Below are 16209 nucleotides of genomic sequence, written 5' to 3'. Positions count from 1 at the left end.
TGGAAACTTTCCAGACAAGTACCCTGGATTCTACAAGAGTGTCAATGTCACGGGCCAGTGGGGGCGGGGGGGGGGGGGAGGAAATCTAACAACCATATGCAATGTGCCATCTGGATCCTGAGGAGACAACTGTTTTATGGCTTTTACTACTGGGATAATAGAGAAAACTAATCATATATTAGATACTATTAACATACAGATAGCAAGTTTCTTAGTTATCATAATGGTATTATAGTTATAAGAACTATGATTCTAAAGAGACATGCTGAATTATTTAATGACTGACAGAATGTTTACTACTAACTTAAATGTTTCAAGGCAAAAAGCAGAGAAAGAAAGGAAGGGAGAGAGGAAAGGAGAAGAGGAGGGAGGAAAGAAAGAATAAATTAAATGACACAATCTTAGAGGCTGGGAGTGTAGCTCAGTGGTATGGCACAAAGTCCTTGGTTCAATCACCAGTCCAAAAAAAAAAAAAAGTTAACTGGGGAAAAGAATTATGTTTAAAATTTTCTGCAAGTTATAATTTTCCAAAATAAGAGGTAGAGATGAGGTGAGGGGGGAAGAAAAAGCATTTTTTTTTTTTTAAGCTGGGTACAGTGGTACATGCCCACAGTCCCTGCTACACAGGAGGCCAAGCCTGGAGTATTACTGGAACAAGGAGTTTGAAACCAGCCTGGGTAACACAATGAGACCCCCTTATCAACAAGTAAAATAAAACCTGCTCATTCATACCCTTACACAGAAAAGGAAATATAGACACTGTTACGAATTCAGAGCTCAACTCTGCCCTCTATTATTAGTGTTATTTTATACTGTTACTTAAATCACTTAAGTGCTAGTTTTCTCATCACAAACAGAAAAAAATATCTGTTTGTATATAAAATGGTTTATGGGAAAGATAACAGTATAGACTGGTTGGGAATAATGATTAGATAAGTAACAGATCCAATCATTTAGTTGGCTATGATTCCTTTTTTTTTTTTTTTCCCCCTGGTGGGACTGGGAATTGAATCCAGGTATGCTCTACCACTGAGCTACATCCCCAGCCCTTTTCATGTTTTATTTTGAGACAAGGTCTCACTAAATTGAGACCTTGTCTCAAAATAAAATAAACTTGCAATCCTCCTGCCTCAGCCTCCCAAGCTACTAGGATTATAGGCACGAGCCTCCATGCCCAGGTTGGCTATGATTCTTTAAGGATTACTGGGAAGATTAAATGAGAAAACATGAAAAATACTGGTCTGGCACATGGCAGATGCTGAGTAAACTCAATTTCCATCCTCTTTAAACTACAAAAAATAATATAAGAATTTATCATTTCCCCTCTGTCTGGGGTTTTCACTTAATCAAAACCAGTCCAAAATGTAACAGTTGAGACCAGGTATGGTGGCGCATGTCTGTAATCTCAGTGGCTCGGGAAGCTGAGGCAGGAGGATTGCAAGTTGAAAGCCAGCCTCAGCAAAAGCAAGGTGCTAAGCGATTCAATGAGACCCTGTCTTTAAATAAAATACAAAATAAAGCTGGGGATGGGGCTCAGTGGTCAAGTGCCCCCAAATTCAATCCCTGGTACCCATCCCCTCCCCCCAAAAAATGTAATGGTTGAGATGTGTTGTCAGCACTACAAACATTTGTTCCTAATGATTATTAAATGTCTGAAAGGATAAAGAAAAATCTTTGGTTAACAATTGTGTGACTCAACAGAAAAATCAAGAGAGAGTAACTTTTAACAAGATGTGTTAGTCAATGAGATACATCACTGTAACACCTGAACACTGTAACTGATATCTTCTGCCAGGCAAATGATCTACTTAATTCATCCTAAGAGGCACAATAAATTTCATCCCAAAATAATTTCTACCTGGGTCATCAACTCATTACCTAATGCTTCTAGAAGTACAGAGTAATTCACAAGATGAACAACAAGAAAAACTTGTGGATTGACATTTAGATGAGCTTTACCAGAAAACCTGGTCATCACTTTATAAAACTCTTACAAACAAATTTAATCATTTATTTCCCAAATAACTGGGATCAACACTAAACTGATAAGATCAAAATGCTTCTCTACAGAACTGGGGTTGTGGCTCAGTGGTAGAGCATACGTGAGGCACTGGGTTCAATCCTTGGCACCACAGGAAAATAAACAAAACATATATTATGTCCATCTACAACTAAAATATATGTTTAAAAAAATGCTTCTCTAAGAATCATAACATTAACAGAATTCCTTCCTACAGAAAAAAAAAAAACATCAAAACACATCTGAGGCCAAAGAATCATTAGGAATGGTTTTTACCAGGTGTCTTTAGTAAGAAACTTATAAATTACATCAGGCATTAGAGAAAGATAACTACCCACCAAAAAATCAGGATAAAATAAAGGCCTTCAAACAAACTCTATCTTTACATTTATTATGCCCTAACGTGTGTTCATTCAGCAAGGAGACTGAGGCGCCAGAGGTGGGAGCGTGGCAGAGGCAGGGCTGAGGTGGGACCCCAGGCAGCCTTACAGCCAAGCCATGCTCTGCAGCCTTTGGGAAATAGCAAATCCAACACCAGACGCCCTGAATGCCAGATGAGAGCAGGAGGGTGGAAGAGTCCAAATTCCCAAGGGGAAGAGACTGCTCACAAAGGACAAGATGATGTCAAGGTGGTCACAGGAGAAATGTTGATAGCATGCCCATGCGCGCGAGCGCGCACACACACACACAAGACAATTAGAAACTCCAAGAAAAAATAAGTTCATGCCCCTAATGTTCAGCCAACTGAATTATAGGATTAAGTTTAAGCTATAGATGTAGTGCAAGAAAAGGGAGTCTATCTGATTCTATCTTTTTCAGGGTGACACAGCACCAAAACAAAAGGAACATTACCCTCACATAGTTTGGCCTGGTGTGCATTCATGAAGTCTCAACAACACAGACCCTCTTCACAGTATTCAATTTCTAGAATCAATACAGAAAAGTCAAAGAAGAAGCAATTGTGAGTAAAGGACAGGTTGAGATTGTGCCCTATTTTGACAATGTAGGATGAAAGTACAGCTGAGACTTTCCAAAATGTGGAATTAAAAAAAAAACTTTAAAGATAACCTGTCATAATTTTAGACCATTTTAGGAATAAGTATCTCATATAATGCCTGAATCTGGCATTCTTTTAAAAAAAATTTTTTTATATTTAGTTTTTAGTTGTAGTTGAACACAATACCTTTATTTTACTTATTTATTTTTATGTGGTGCTGAGGATCGAACCCAGTGCCCCATGCATGCCAGGCGAGCACACTACCACTTGAACCCAAGCCCCCCAAAAAATCATTTTTAAAAAATAACTTAGAGACATAAAAGATGCTCAAATGGTAGAGAGTTTACACATATTCTACAACTGGCTTCCCTGATGTTAACAACTTAACCAAAGTATAATTATCCAAAACAGCTACCAGTACTGATAAATCACAGAGCTCACTGGCATGCCAGCAGTTTCCCGCTCACTCCCTTTCCCTGTTCCAGGATGCTAGCCACGATCCCACACTGTATTTACTTAGTCTCCTGAGTCCCTGCCTATCTGTGGCAGTTCTTTCATCTTTATTTTTCATAACCTTGACAATTTTGTGCAACATATCTCCATTTGGGTCGATATGTTTCCCATGATTGCATTGAAAAAAAATTTTTTTGGAAGAAGACCAAAGAAGTGATGTTGTGTCCCTTTTGGTCATCATACTGGGGATGCCTGATGTTAATGTATCTTATTACTGGTAACTTTGATCACTTGGACAAGATAGTGTCTGTCAGTTTTTCCAAATAGGAAGTTATTATTTTTCTCTTTACAACTGATAAATAGTTTAGGGAAAATAACTTTGAGAGGATGACATTCATTTTTAAAAATTATTGACAAAGATTATATATTTTTTCAAGATATATGTGATGATTGGATATATATGTACATATTGTATAATGAGTGCCATGATCAAATTAATAAGACCCACCACTTCCATCCAGACTGGACTTTAGGTCTTCTACCTGAAAGTCTGTACCCTTTGATGAACATCCCCCTAGTCTGCCTTCCCATCCCTGCGAATCATTATTCTGTCTGCAGGTTCAATTTTCTTAGATGCACATATAAGTGAGATCATGGAGTATCTGACTTTCTGTTATGACACTCACCTTTGGTAGGTTAAATACAGTTTAGTCATATTTTTGAGATGCTCAGTGAAGCATTTCTGTATAAAATGCTGGTATTTGCTTTAAACTAATACAGAAGGGCAGGCAGTAGGTATGGTATAGATAGAACAAAATTGGTCAAGAGCTGGTAACTGTTCAAGCTGGGTGATTGGACTACCAAAATTCATTTAATTAATCTCTTTTAAATTTACATCTTTAAATTTTTCCATGGAAAAAGTATTTTTTAAAAATTAGAACCTAAATAAATATATACATATGTATCAAAAGATAAAAACAAATTTATGCATTTGAGCATGTTGGATCATACAACATTGGTCATACCCGCATTTTCATTTCCTAATTTAAACCACTGTTACCAGGCAAGCAGTCCACGCTCCCAGGTTCTCCCAGGTTCTTACAGGTTGAGGTTTCTGCCACAGGCATTTAAAACATAGGCACTGTGCACCCTCTAGTGTCTTTGTTACCTAGGCTTCTCTCAAACTGGTTCTCCTACCTCACCCTCCCGAATGGCTCAGATTAGAGGCATGTGCCTTATGTTGGGTTTGTAATTTACCTTTTAAATTGAAGTAATAAATTATGTTTACTGAGTAATCACATTGTTCTAAATTCTTTCATACATTGTTTCATTTGATCCTGACAGTGGCTCAAAATATGAGATTTACTTTATAATACCTGAAGCTTAAGGTCTCAAAATAAAATTAAAAGTATAATAAAATATGGGGCTGGCTTGCCTAGCATGCTCAAGCACCTGGGTTCAACCCCCCAGTACCACAAAAATAACAAAAAAAGCCACTGACATCATTTTTAACAAAAGCATTTATGTATGATTATATTAATATAAATATTTTGAGATTTTTAACTTTAACATCAAAACTATATAAAATAACAGCTAAGCTTGGTGGCACACGCCTATAATCCCAGCGGCTCAGGAGGCTGAGGCAGAAGCACTTCAAGTTCAAAGCCAGCCTCAGCAAAAGCGAGGTACTAAGCAACTCAGTGAGACCCTGTCTCTAAACAAAATACAAAATAGAGCTGGGGATGGGGCTCAGGGGTCGAGTGCCCCTGAGTAACCCCCCACCCAAATCTTTGAGGCAAATTCGTGGCTTTAAAATACTAATTTCAGAGATATCACCAAACAATTTTTTTCCTAGGAATAATTTTTACTTTCATATTTTATAATTTATTATAAAGAGCATGCACTGATTTTTTTACTCAGAAAAGAAATAGAAATTATTTTACATCAAAATACAATATTAAATTCCTTTACATTGTATACAATGGATAATGATGACATAAGTAGCCATGTGATTTCATGAATTTATGCTTTTATAGTCAGTATTGATTTTTATGCCCCATTTGAGTCATGGAGGATAGAGAAGACCTTGGTTTGCAGTTCTTAGTTTAAAAAATGGAAGAGAACATTCTGTGCGCCTCAAAAAGGCTAAAATATTTATACAACAGTATTTCATGACATTAGTTGTCTATTACTTTTAAAGAAGAGCTTCACATTGGTTCCCCAAGGAATAAAGGTGACAGAATAAAATAAAAACAGACATAATAGCTTACAAAACAGAATTAAATGTCCAGACAAATTCAGTACAGGCAAGGGCTCATGAATTCAACAGAATACTCGAGTGTGGGCTAAAGTCAGAGATTTTTGAAAGGATGGAACTTGCGCTGGGAAGGACCTGAGTAGACAGAAAATGGTACCCACTGTGGTGGCCCAGATCTTCCACACTGGAAGTCACCCTCAGCTTTCCAGTCCCCGAAGAATAGACAAAGCTAGTACTGCCTCCTGCCCTCCCCTTTTCACACTTGAAATGGGGCCACACGGCTCAGCCACCATTCTGTGACCCTGAGTTGACGAGCCAGGGCATGGAGGTCATTCAGGAGGAGGAGAGGGAAAGGGGCTAGATCCTCCTTGCCTCACTGACCTGCAGACTTCTTCTCTTTTCCTTTTTTTGGTACCAGGGACTGAAAGCAGAGCACTCAACCACTGAGCCCTCTTTATTTATGTATTCTCTTTTTTTTTTTTTTAATTTTAGTCGTAGATGGACACAATACCTTTATTTTATTTATTTTTATGTGGTGCTGAGGATCAGACCCAGTGCCTCACACGTATGAGGCAAGCACTGAGCCACTGAGCCACAACCACAGCCCTATTTATTCCTTATTTTGAGACAGGGTCTTGCTAAGTTGCTTAGGGCCTCACTAAATTAAATTTCTTGTTATGAGAAGAGAAAAGAAAGAAAGCACTTATCACCAAAATAAAAAAATAAATAAAAAGCTCTATGTTCAGATTTTTTATTAGCAGCAGCCTAAAAGCAATCCAAACTAACTCGCAAAGTTTGAAGGAAGATGATACTCCACAGGGGACAAAAAACAAGAAGGAACAAGAGTCACTACAGCAGTATGGTTTGTGATTATAACATTTACAATGACGAATTAAGCCATAGTTTCCACCTTTAACCGGCTTTCTTGTGTTTACAATGAAGAGTCCTGTCACTGCGTTTACCTCCCACTAAACCACACACACGGGACCTGGTGTCCCTTTGGGAAAATGTGACCAATGTGCAAAAACAAAAAGACATGCCATTTGCAAAACTTTACAGTGCAAACAAAATCTGTCCAAGGAATCAGAAAAGCAAATAGCAGCTGGTTTCATGTAAACAAAACATGAGAAAATATGCACTAAAGGGCTAAAGTAATTTTTCTACATTAAGATAATTTTACTAAATTGTTCTTTCTAAAAATGTTTATTTAAGAAATGATGAAAAACTGTAGGCTAAAATCCAGATTTGAGGACTAATAATTTTAGGTTCCTGCATTAGAGGATTAACTGAATGAACTATCCTTCATTCTTCATAGAGAAACTCTACAGTAGTCATAATAATATAAATGCAGTTAAATGACTCATTTTATAAACCTTTGTGAATAAAGGGAAAATTTCATTTTCATCTGTTTAATATTCCCATTAATAAGACTGTCTCATTACACATTTACCGAAAGTCTGAACAATAAAACAATGGACAAATTCCAAGAACAAACAGGGATCTTTTTTTCCCCTTTTCCCATGAAGCTAACATTATGGAATTTTAACAGATGTTCTATTTGGTCATAGTTAATAAAATGAATTATGTAGGATTAAAATAGAGTTCAATATGTTTGCCTTGAATTTTAACTGAAAAACAATTTCACATTAAAAGAATTTAAAGGTTTATAATCATTATTTTTCTTTTTTTAGAATTACTAAGATGCAGAAAATAAGTGAATTATACAATACTATTTTTCTAATAAAGCCAGGCATGAAAACTATTTTCTCATAAATCTTAGGGTTACTGAACTAGAAAATTTTACATTCTTTGGTATTTCTTCATCTATATAATGCAAAGGTTGCAATAATGAAGTATATAGGCAGTTACCCTCTGCCTATTTCCAATTCCTCTTAGTGCTCCTTCACCATTTTGAAATGTCCATGGTGTCTGGTGGCATGTGGACAAAGAAAGAATCAAGCTTAAAGGAACTACAAAAAAACAAACAAAAAGAACCTAACAAATATTTCTTGTGTGCTCCCTATGGAGAAGGTTTCATGCTAGTGCCTGAGTATGCTATAAAGAGGTAAAAATCCAATTCTTTCAAAAAGAACTTACATGCCACCTGAAAAGACAAGTCACAATTAAAACATGACAAACCAAAAGAAAAAGAAAGAGGTAAATCAAAGAAAACAACTTCATATAAACACAGAGTCAGACACACAGCACTAATAAAAGGAGAAGAAAAAAACTCACCTATCTTTTCTCTTTTTACCATTGTGAAAGCAGGAAGTAGCAAATAGACTTAAGGACTGTAAATAAGTAACAGAAGTCCTAGCTATAGTTATTGCATAACATTTTTCAATGGAAAACAGTAAGTGTTGGAATCTCAGCAAGAAAGTCTTTCTCTGAATGGGTAATCTTACAACAAATTGCCAATTTGATTCAAAAGAGAGTAATCATAAAGTATTTCTAACCCTTTCTAAAATAACATTGGTCATTTTGATCAGCTCAACCATCAGTTAGGGTAACTTCCTATTATTATACCAAGTTGCTGTTTTTCCTACAGAAGTAGCCAGGGAACACAAAATCAGTTGGCAGACTACAGTTTAATTCAACTGTAAGAAATTCCTCTCAATAAAACATCTGGATGAAACAAATGTGGCTACAAGCAATTATGGTTGTGTGGCCTCCCATTCAAAAACAGCAACTGTTACCCCTCATCATGAAACCACATTTACACATTTAAGTTACATCCCGTTCAAGAACCTAACAATCCAGGGGCAGCTTTAATTTCTAACACCCATCCCACAGGTCGGCCATGAGATTCAACATTTCAAAAAGAACAGTCTATGCGGAGTTCTTAGCACAAATGGGCAAAGCTGGGTTCAGAAGCACATAACATGCCCACAGCAGACAGCTGTTAAGGGCAGAGCTGTAATTCATGTTTAGGTGTCCTTCACTGACAAAGGTTCTGTTAGTTATCATACAAACAACCACAGTTCATTTTCTTGTGCACATACTATGTGTCAGTCACCCCTGAAAGTACCCCTTATTTAATTTTCACAAGAATTCCATGGTAGTTCAAATAATCAATACACAGTGAAGGAAACGAAATATGTTAATATGCTCAGCCTCATTTACAACTAAAATTAAAACTGCAATGATCTTTTCCATTTCACAGACTGCTGGTACCATTGTTGAGGATTGGAAAACAGAGAGCTCCACATGGGAGGCAAAGTGCCCTCTGCATCTTCATAAAGCAACTTGGTGTATCCATCAAAACTGTAAACACCCTTTATCCAGGTAATTTTACTTCCAGGCATGTAACCTACCAACACTCTCAAGTATACAAAAAGACATCTGAACAGAGGCATGGCAGCACATTTGAAATGCCCACCACTAGGGAGTGCCTGAGCACATAAAGGCTCATTTGTAAAACAGTATCACACAATCATGAAAAGTGAAGGTGCGCTTCATGAAACCATTAACAATGATCTCAAAAACAGATTAACAAAAAAAAAAAAAAAACAGATTAACAAATGACTATGTGAGCCAGGGGCAGTGGCACACGCCTATAATTCCAGTAGCTCAGTAGGCTGAGGCAGGAGGATTGCGAGTTCAAAGCCAGCCTCAGCAAAAGCAAGGTGCTAAACAACTCAGTGAGACCCTATCTCCAAATAAAATGCAAAATAGGGCTGGGGATGTGGCTCAGTGGCCAAGTGCCCCCGAGTTCAATCCCCAGTACCCAAAAAAGAAAACAAAAAAAGACTACATGATATATAACCCAAGGAATGAATACTTTTAGAAAGACACAGAAGACTACTACAACATGAAGAGTGTCAGGGGAAGACCTGGACTGAGCAGACAACAGAGCTGGGCAGGAGATTTTCAAAGGCAATCCAAAGGGCTGGGGATGTGGCTCAAGCGGTTGCAAGCCCACCTGGCATGCGTGCAGCCCAGGTTCGAACCTCAGCACCATATACAAACAAAGATGTCGTGTCCACCGATAACTAAAAAATAAATATTAAAATTCTCTCTCTGTGTCTCTCTCTCTCTAAAAAAAAAAAAAAAAAAAAAAAGGCAATCCAAAGGCTGGTCCCTAAAGGGGCCTGTGTCTGGGCACCGGATTTGAGAGGAAATTCTCAATAAATGAAGGATGTGATAAGGGTAACCACGTTTGGAAAGCTGCTGTATGCGATTTGGAGTAAATTTTTCAGTGAGTGGTGATTTTTTATACCTAAATCTTGGTGGCTTCAAGGAACTTACAGTCCAGGCTGAAAGATTTGTCTGACCTGCTTGATTGCTTGTGACAAAATTGGGAATAGCAGAAACAATCCTGAGCTACCTCCAAATCCTTCAGTGGCTACTCTCATCTATCGAAAAGAAGCCAGGAGTTATTCATTACCAAAATGACAACATTCTACCACTCAGACAGTTCCAACCAGCTTACTACCTTCAGATTTGCACAACTAAAGCCACACAACATTCATGTGTCCTCCAAACTCCAGGGGATAATAATCAGGCTCTTTCCAGGCCTTTCCCATATGGCCCTCTCTAGTTGCTTAGCAAAAAAACTGAGGTGACAGTTCAACTGCTCCTTGTGCCTTTGCTGTTATATCTGCCTTCCTTGACTGCTTCAACCGCCACTTTTTCCAGAGTTCAGCCAAGGCTCATCTTTATTAATATAAAATACTAGTTGACTACCACAAGCAGCACTTCCTCAACAATCCCAGGTGCACTTGTACATACACACCTCACTGCTGCCCTGCATGGAAAAAAAGACAATCGCCGATGTGTGTCCCCATAAGGAAAATCCTTCAGGGCAGAAGTGTTCTGCATTATGCCCCCTACACAGCAGACATTCTAAAAATGTTGCAAAGAATTTGTGGATAAAAGATCATTGCTGAGCTTATTCCTGCTTCTTCTAAAACAAACTACCTTTCTCTGGTTCTCTATAGAAATCCTACTTCATATCAACATCACAAGGCTGCTCTCCACAAAATTTTTAGGCCAATGGACCATCTGAAATCACTGTGACTATAACAGCAGCTACGATTCTGCTCCCTGCTTTCATCTCATTGAAACAATACCCCTGAAGTAAGATGCTTATCCACATCTAATTTGACAAAAATCATGAGAAAAACGATAACTGAAAGGGTGAGGTAAATAGTATAATCTGCTCACCTTGCTTAGACTCAGTGTGAAATTCACAGCAACTAAAATAGTAGAACATAAGAGATAAGCATCCAATTTCCAGAAACATCACATGATATTTAAAAAGTGTAACAGCAAAGTTACAGAACAAAGTCCACAGAACACACATAATCTATTATATAATAAATACATGGATTCAAACTTTGATCTAATTTTAATACATTACTGCTAGAGAAAGGAAACTATTTTTTTTTAATTGCACTCAGAATAAATGTATAAATCTCCTCACAATTTTCATTAAAGCTTCCATGTATTTTGTTGATGGAACAATCGAAGGAGCTCTTGGGGAAAAGATTTGATATTGGTGTAAGAATAATCTAAGAATTGGAACTATTTATAAAGCAAAAAAATTTTTCAAAGCAAACTTCTTGTTTTTCTCACTTGGAAAAGTAGCTATGTTTCATTCAGCAATAACTCACTCATTCTATCTGAGAGTCTGCACAGAAGCAAGACTTCAACTAAAATTGGTTCTGAAGGATCTTTTATGAACACCCACAATGCAGAAGACCCCAATTAAATTTCCAACAAAGCACTGATGTTTTGAGCAAACGAAGTCGTCTCAGGGAGGTCAAGCTATCTGCCAGGATTGTAGTCAAAAAATTAATTACTATCATAATATACGTCAAAACAAATTTTCAGAAGAATACAATACAGTTGTAACCATGTGCTTTGCCTTTTTATATGCAAAACCAATACTCGCTGGAATGTAAATATAGTCATTTATTCAGCACACTTTAGAAAAAAAAAAGAAAGGGCCCCTTTCCCCTGTGCCCAGGTGAAATCTGAATAAATAACACAGTTTTAGAAAGTCAGAAAACAAGTACAGAAAGAAGATACAGTATAGGTGATATTTCCGAAAGACTGAAGTCCTCTTCACACAAATAACTCATTTTGAAACATTTGGTTTGCAAAGAAAGGAAGTTATTCAAAGCTCCTGAACATCTAGGCTACACTGCAGATAGTCACCTTGCGAAAAATCCTTTTACATTTAACAGTGTCGGTGCTTATAAGGAAAGCACGCTCATCTCTTAGAGTGCTTCTTTCATTACTAATTTCTTATTAATTCTCTAAACTACAGTGATTAACTGGATATCTTATTCTTAGTTATTTCTCAATATTTTGGCTCTAAGAGATATTTAGCGACCCTACAGTGACAGTGAAGCTACATGGCGGCAAACCCCTTCTACCATTCTTTTAGATGGAAGAACCAAAACAAAACTAACAGTGTTTAAAAGAATGGCCATAGGGCTGGGGCTGGGGCTTAGTTGTAGAGCACTCGCCTAGCACGTGCAAGGCTCTGGGTTTGAACCTCAGCACCACGAAAAAATAAGTAAATAAAATAAAGGTATTGTGTCCAACTACTTCTAAAAAATAAATATTTTTTTAAAAAAAGAATGAGCATAATTTCCTTTATTTTTATTCATTTATTTGATACCAGGAATTAAACCCAGGTATGCTTAAACACTGAACCATATCCCCAGCCCTTTTAATTTTTTATTCTGAGATAAGATCTCATTAATTTGCTTAGTGTCTCGCTAAATTGCTGAGGCTGGCTTTAAACTTTCAATCCTCCTGCCTTAGTCTCCAAACCACTGGGATTACAGGAATGTGCCACTGTGTCCGGCCCATTTTTTTGGTCTTTTAAACTAGTTTCTCCAAATTTATTTCTGCTTGTTAAAAACACATAAATTTACTGTAATTCCAGCTACCTGAGAGGCAGAGGCAGGAGGATTGCAAGCTTAAGGTCTTTCTTGGCAACTTAGCAAGACCCTGTCTTAAAATAAAAAATAAAAAGGACTTGGGATGTATTCAGGGGTAGTGCACCCCTGGATTCAGTGCCTAGTATGGGGGAGGGGGAAACAAATACGTACATGCACACACATACCAAATAGAGCACATCACTCTTTTGCACTTCAGTAGGGGAAATTAAATGAGTTACCTCTCTTAAAACTGTGCTTTTATAGCCTCGATACAAGCCTTGGATGCCCTGAAACAAACAAACAAAAAAAAAACAAGAACTTGTGAAGTCAGAAGGCAAAGAAGATTTCTAAATGACATTCTGAAAAAAAAAAGATTCATCTGCTCTAAAACATGGGTTCTAAAACATTCACCCACACCTCAGTTCTACAAGAAGTAGGTTCTAAACTCAAGTGAGTTCCCTTAAAAAATGTGAGCATCTCTAAAAACAAACTGGCTGCCTACATGTTCATTTAGTTTTAGTTGCTATTATTCAATATTTCTTCTCATGAAAAAAGCAAAGATGCTTTGAATATATTTCCAAAACAGATGCATATAAATGTCAATTATCCTTTCATATAAAAAGAAAATATTTCATAATATCACAAATTTATTAATAATTGCTCAATAAAGTAGTGGTATATATTTCCAGACAAACCATGATTTATATGCATGGTCCAATAAGGATCCTATAGGACAGATCTCGTTCATTAGGTATTCAATGTCTCCTCATTCTTTGCTCGGGCAACAGACCATTAAGAACAACTTTCTTAAAACCTACATTCATTGAGATTGATTTGTTTTTTTTTTGGGGGGGGGGTGTTAGTTACTGGGGATTGAACACAGAGGCCCTCTACTACTCAACTACACCTCAGCCCTTTTTATTTTGAGACAGAGTCTCAGTAAGCTGCCAAGATTGGCCTCGAACTTGTGATCCTCCTGCCTCAGCCTCCTAAATTGATGGTGTGCATCAGCACCCCAGGCTGAGAATAACCCCTATTTAAAAAAAAAAAAAAAAAACCACCAGGTGCCATGTCATGGGCCTACAGTCCAGCTATTAGGGAGGCTGAGGCAGGATCCCTTGAGCCTAAGAGTTTGAGGCCAGACTAGGCAACATAATCAGATCCTGCTTCAAAAAAACAAAACAAACGAAAGCTTCTATAAAAACTATAAAGGAGAACAACTAAGTGCTCCCTCCCTAGTCAATGTCTAGAAAAAATAATTTTTGACTCAAGCTAACTCTGATCAGAAAAAGAGAAATTATATTTTGACACATGAAGTTGGTCACTATTCTAGGTCCATTACTATATTTCTTTTTTGGGCCCTCAAATTCTATAGGGATATTTTAATATAGTTATTCACTTTACATATTTACCATTTGTTCTGTGTCTGGTTCTAAAATAAATATAGGAAGATAACAACAGAATACATATATAATGGTACTCACTGTATGTTTGGTCAGAAATTTGAAAAAGAAATAAAACTAGAAATTAAAAAACAAAGAAAAGGCAAAGATAATCTTAGTTTAAAAGTTACTATAATTGAACATTAAATTCAGCCCCAAGGTTTCCTCTTAGGCTCTGGTCATGAGCCACACAGTGTCCTATTAACTACTATAAAATGCTAGTCAGCAAAGAGAAGAAAGAAAACCTAAAAACATCTCACCTCTTCATATAAGATATCAGAGAATATCTGAAATGTTCTTGAGGAAGCAGACACCTGTGCCCTCTGCTTAACCACTTCTGAAGGAACTCGAATCAGGCAGGCAATCTAAAATATATAAATTTAATTATATCCTGAAAAGAAAATAACTGTTGCAAAAATTGAAAATTTTTCCATAAGCAAAATTCACAGTAAATATGTATCATGTACAGGTTACAGAAAGATGTCAGAGCAAGACTGATCATCAACTGGTACCCCTCCCTATCATGGCCACCACCCAAGTCCCTAAACCCCCACTATGCAATAGCTGAGGAGGGCTCTGGTATCCCTTGACTCAGTGCCATCTTTCCAGGTGACATTGCTGCTGACATTGCTTTCCAGGTGACATTGCACGTCCCTACACCTTACCAGTCAACACTGGATAAAGTATACAGCACCTTAAGTTCACACCTCCAAGATTTTACCTTTATGCTTAAAGGTAGCTTACTTATTTTCACAAACGGGGAGACAAAGAATTTGCCAAACCAGAAGGTACTCTGCCCACAGAAGGATAGAGGCAGGGGTGGACAAAGGGCGGGAGGGCACAGGGAAGAATACACTTACACTGAAAACAAACTGTTTTAATGGAAATCCTCTATGCACTACGCAGTCTGCCATAGACACAAACTTTGTCTACACTTTAGATTTCACACATTTCACATACCTAACTCGGGTATCCACTGTTTTCCATGTGACTAAAGACATTAATTTTAAATTTTTAGAATAAAAATATAATATTCACACCTGAGGCACAGTAGGAAATGTGGACAATCTCTTCCATAACACACGTAGCAGAATGAAAGAAAAACAAGAAATTTCACAAAACCATCCCACCAAATAAATAACACAAGGTCAAGGAGGTCTATATTTTTTCTTCTGTATTCTAATTCCTAATCAGAGAGTAGGGCCCAGTTTGGATAGATTTAATGTAAGGTTTTTTCTTTCCATAATTAAGTGGCTTTAAGGCAAAGGTTGGCAGAATTTTTTATGTCAAAACCAAAATAAACACTTTAGACTGCAAACCACATGGCCTCTTCAACTACACTGTTTCAGCACAAAGGAGCTATGAATAAATAATATGTAAATCAATGGTTTGGCTGTGTTCCAATAAAACTTTATTTACAAAACAATACTGCTAGTTTGCCAATCCTTGCTCAAGGAATAAACATTGGCAAATTCTTCTTTGATATCAGCCTTGGCAGGAGCAAAATAGGCACAGAACACATGTGATCCTCAGCACCCCAAGATACAAGGGACAAAGATGATATATGATGTGATCCTAGATGTCAGAGACAGCCAGCATGCACACAATACGACGGAATATTAAAAACTAGCTAAACTAGCTATTCGTTATGTTGATGCACAACAAGAGATATGATTATGACAAGAAAAGATTCGTTTCCTGAAGTTATTTTCTCCCCAAACTAACAGTATCTGCAAAACAATAAAATCTGATTTTCATTTCTCCATCAAGCATTTGAATGCTCATTATTCATAGAGATGTCTGCAACTGCAGCCAACATATCTTCCCACCTAGACTTCCTTCAAACTTGCTTAATTCAGTTCAATAAAAATATAGTGAGGGGCTGGGGATGTGGCTCAAGCGGTAGAGCGCTCGCCTGGCATGCGTGCGGCCCGGGATCGATCCTCAGCACCATATACCAACAAAGATGTTGTGTCCGCCAAGAACTAAAAAATAAATATTAAAAAAATATATTTTTAATTTTTTTAATATTTATTTCTCTCTCTCTCTCTCTCTCTCTCTCTCTCAAAAAAAAAAAAATATATATATATATATATAGTGAGCCAGACACTGCACAGACAAGGACCCTGGGAAACACGGAGTCT

General features: G+C 37.3%; 1 protein-coding gene across 6 annotated transcripts in view; it reads right to left on the bottom strand.

Moving 5' to 3' along the window:
• The window catches only part of Slc25a26 (solute carrier family 25 member 26), a 130406-nt gene that overhangs the window by 78000 nt on the left and 36197 nt on the right, over window positions 1-16209 (bottom strand). For all 6 annotated transcript variants that reach the window (XM_040289592.2, XM_005335322.5, XM_013362876.4 and 3 more), the window contains 2 exons: window positions 14326-14430; window positions 12863-12910 (listed from right to left, as the gene is read on the bottom strand). In XM_040289592.2, the coding sequence (XP_040145526.1) occupies window positions 12863-12910; window positions 14326-14430 (153 nt within the window). The remainder of the gene's footprint in view (window positions 1-12862; window positions 12911-14325; window positions 14431-16209) is intronic.

Source organism: Ictidomys tridecemlineatus, chromosome 2, assembly GCF_052094955.1.
Source record: "Ictidomys tridecemlineatus isolate mIctTri1 chromosome 2, mIctTri1.hap1, whole genome shotgun sequence".
Taxonomy (NCBI): Eukaryota; Metazoa; Chordata; class Mammalia; order Rodentia; family Sciuridae; genus Ictidomys; species Ictidomys tridecemlineatus.
The sequence above is the reverse complement of the archived record's forward strand: the minus strand, read 5'-3'. Positions and strand labels throughout refer to the sequence as shown.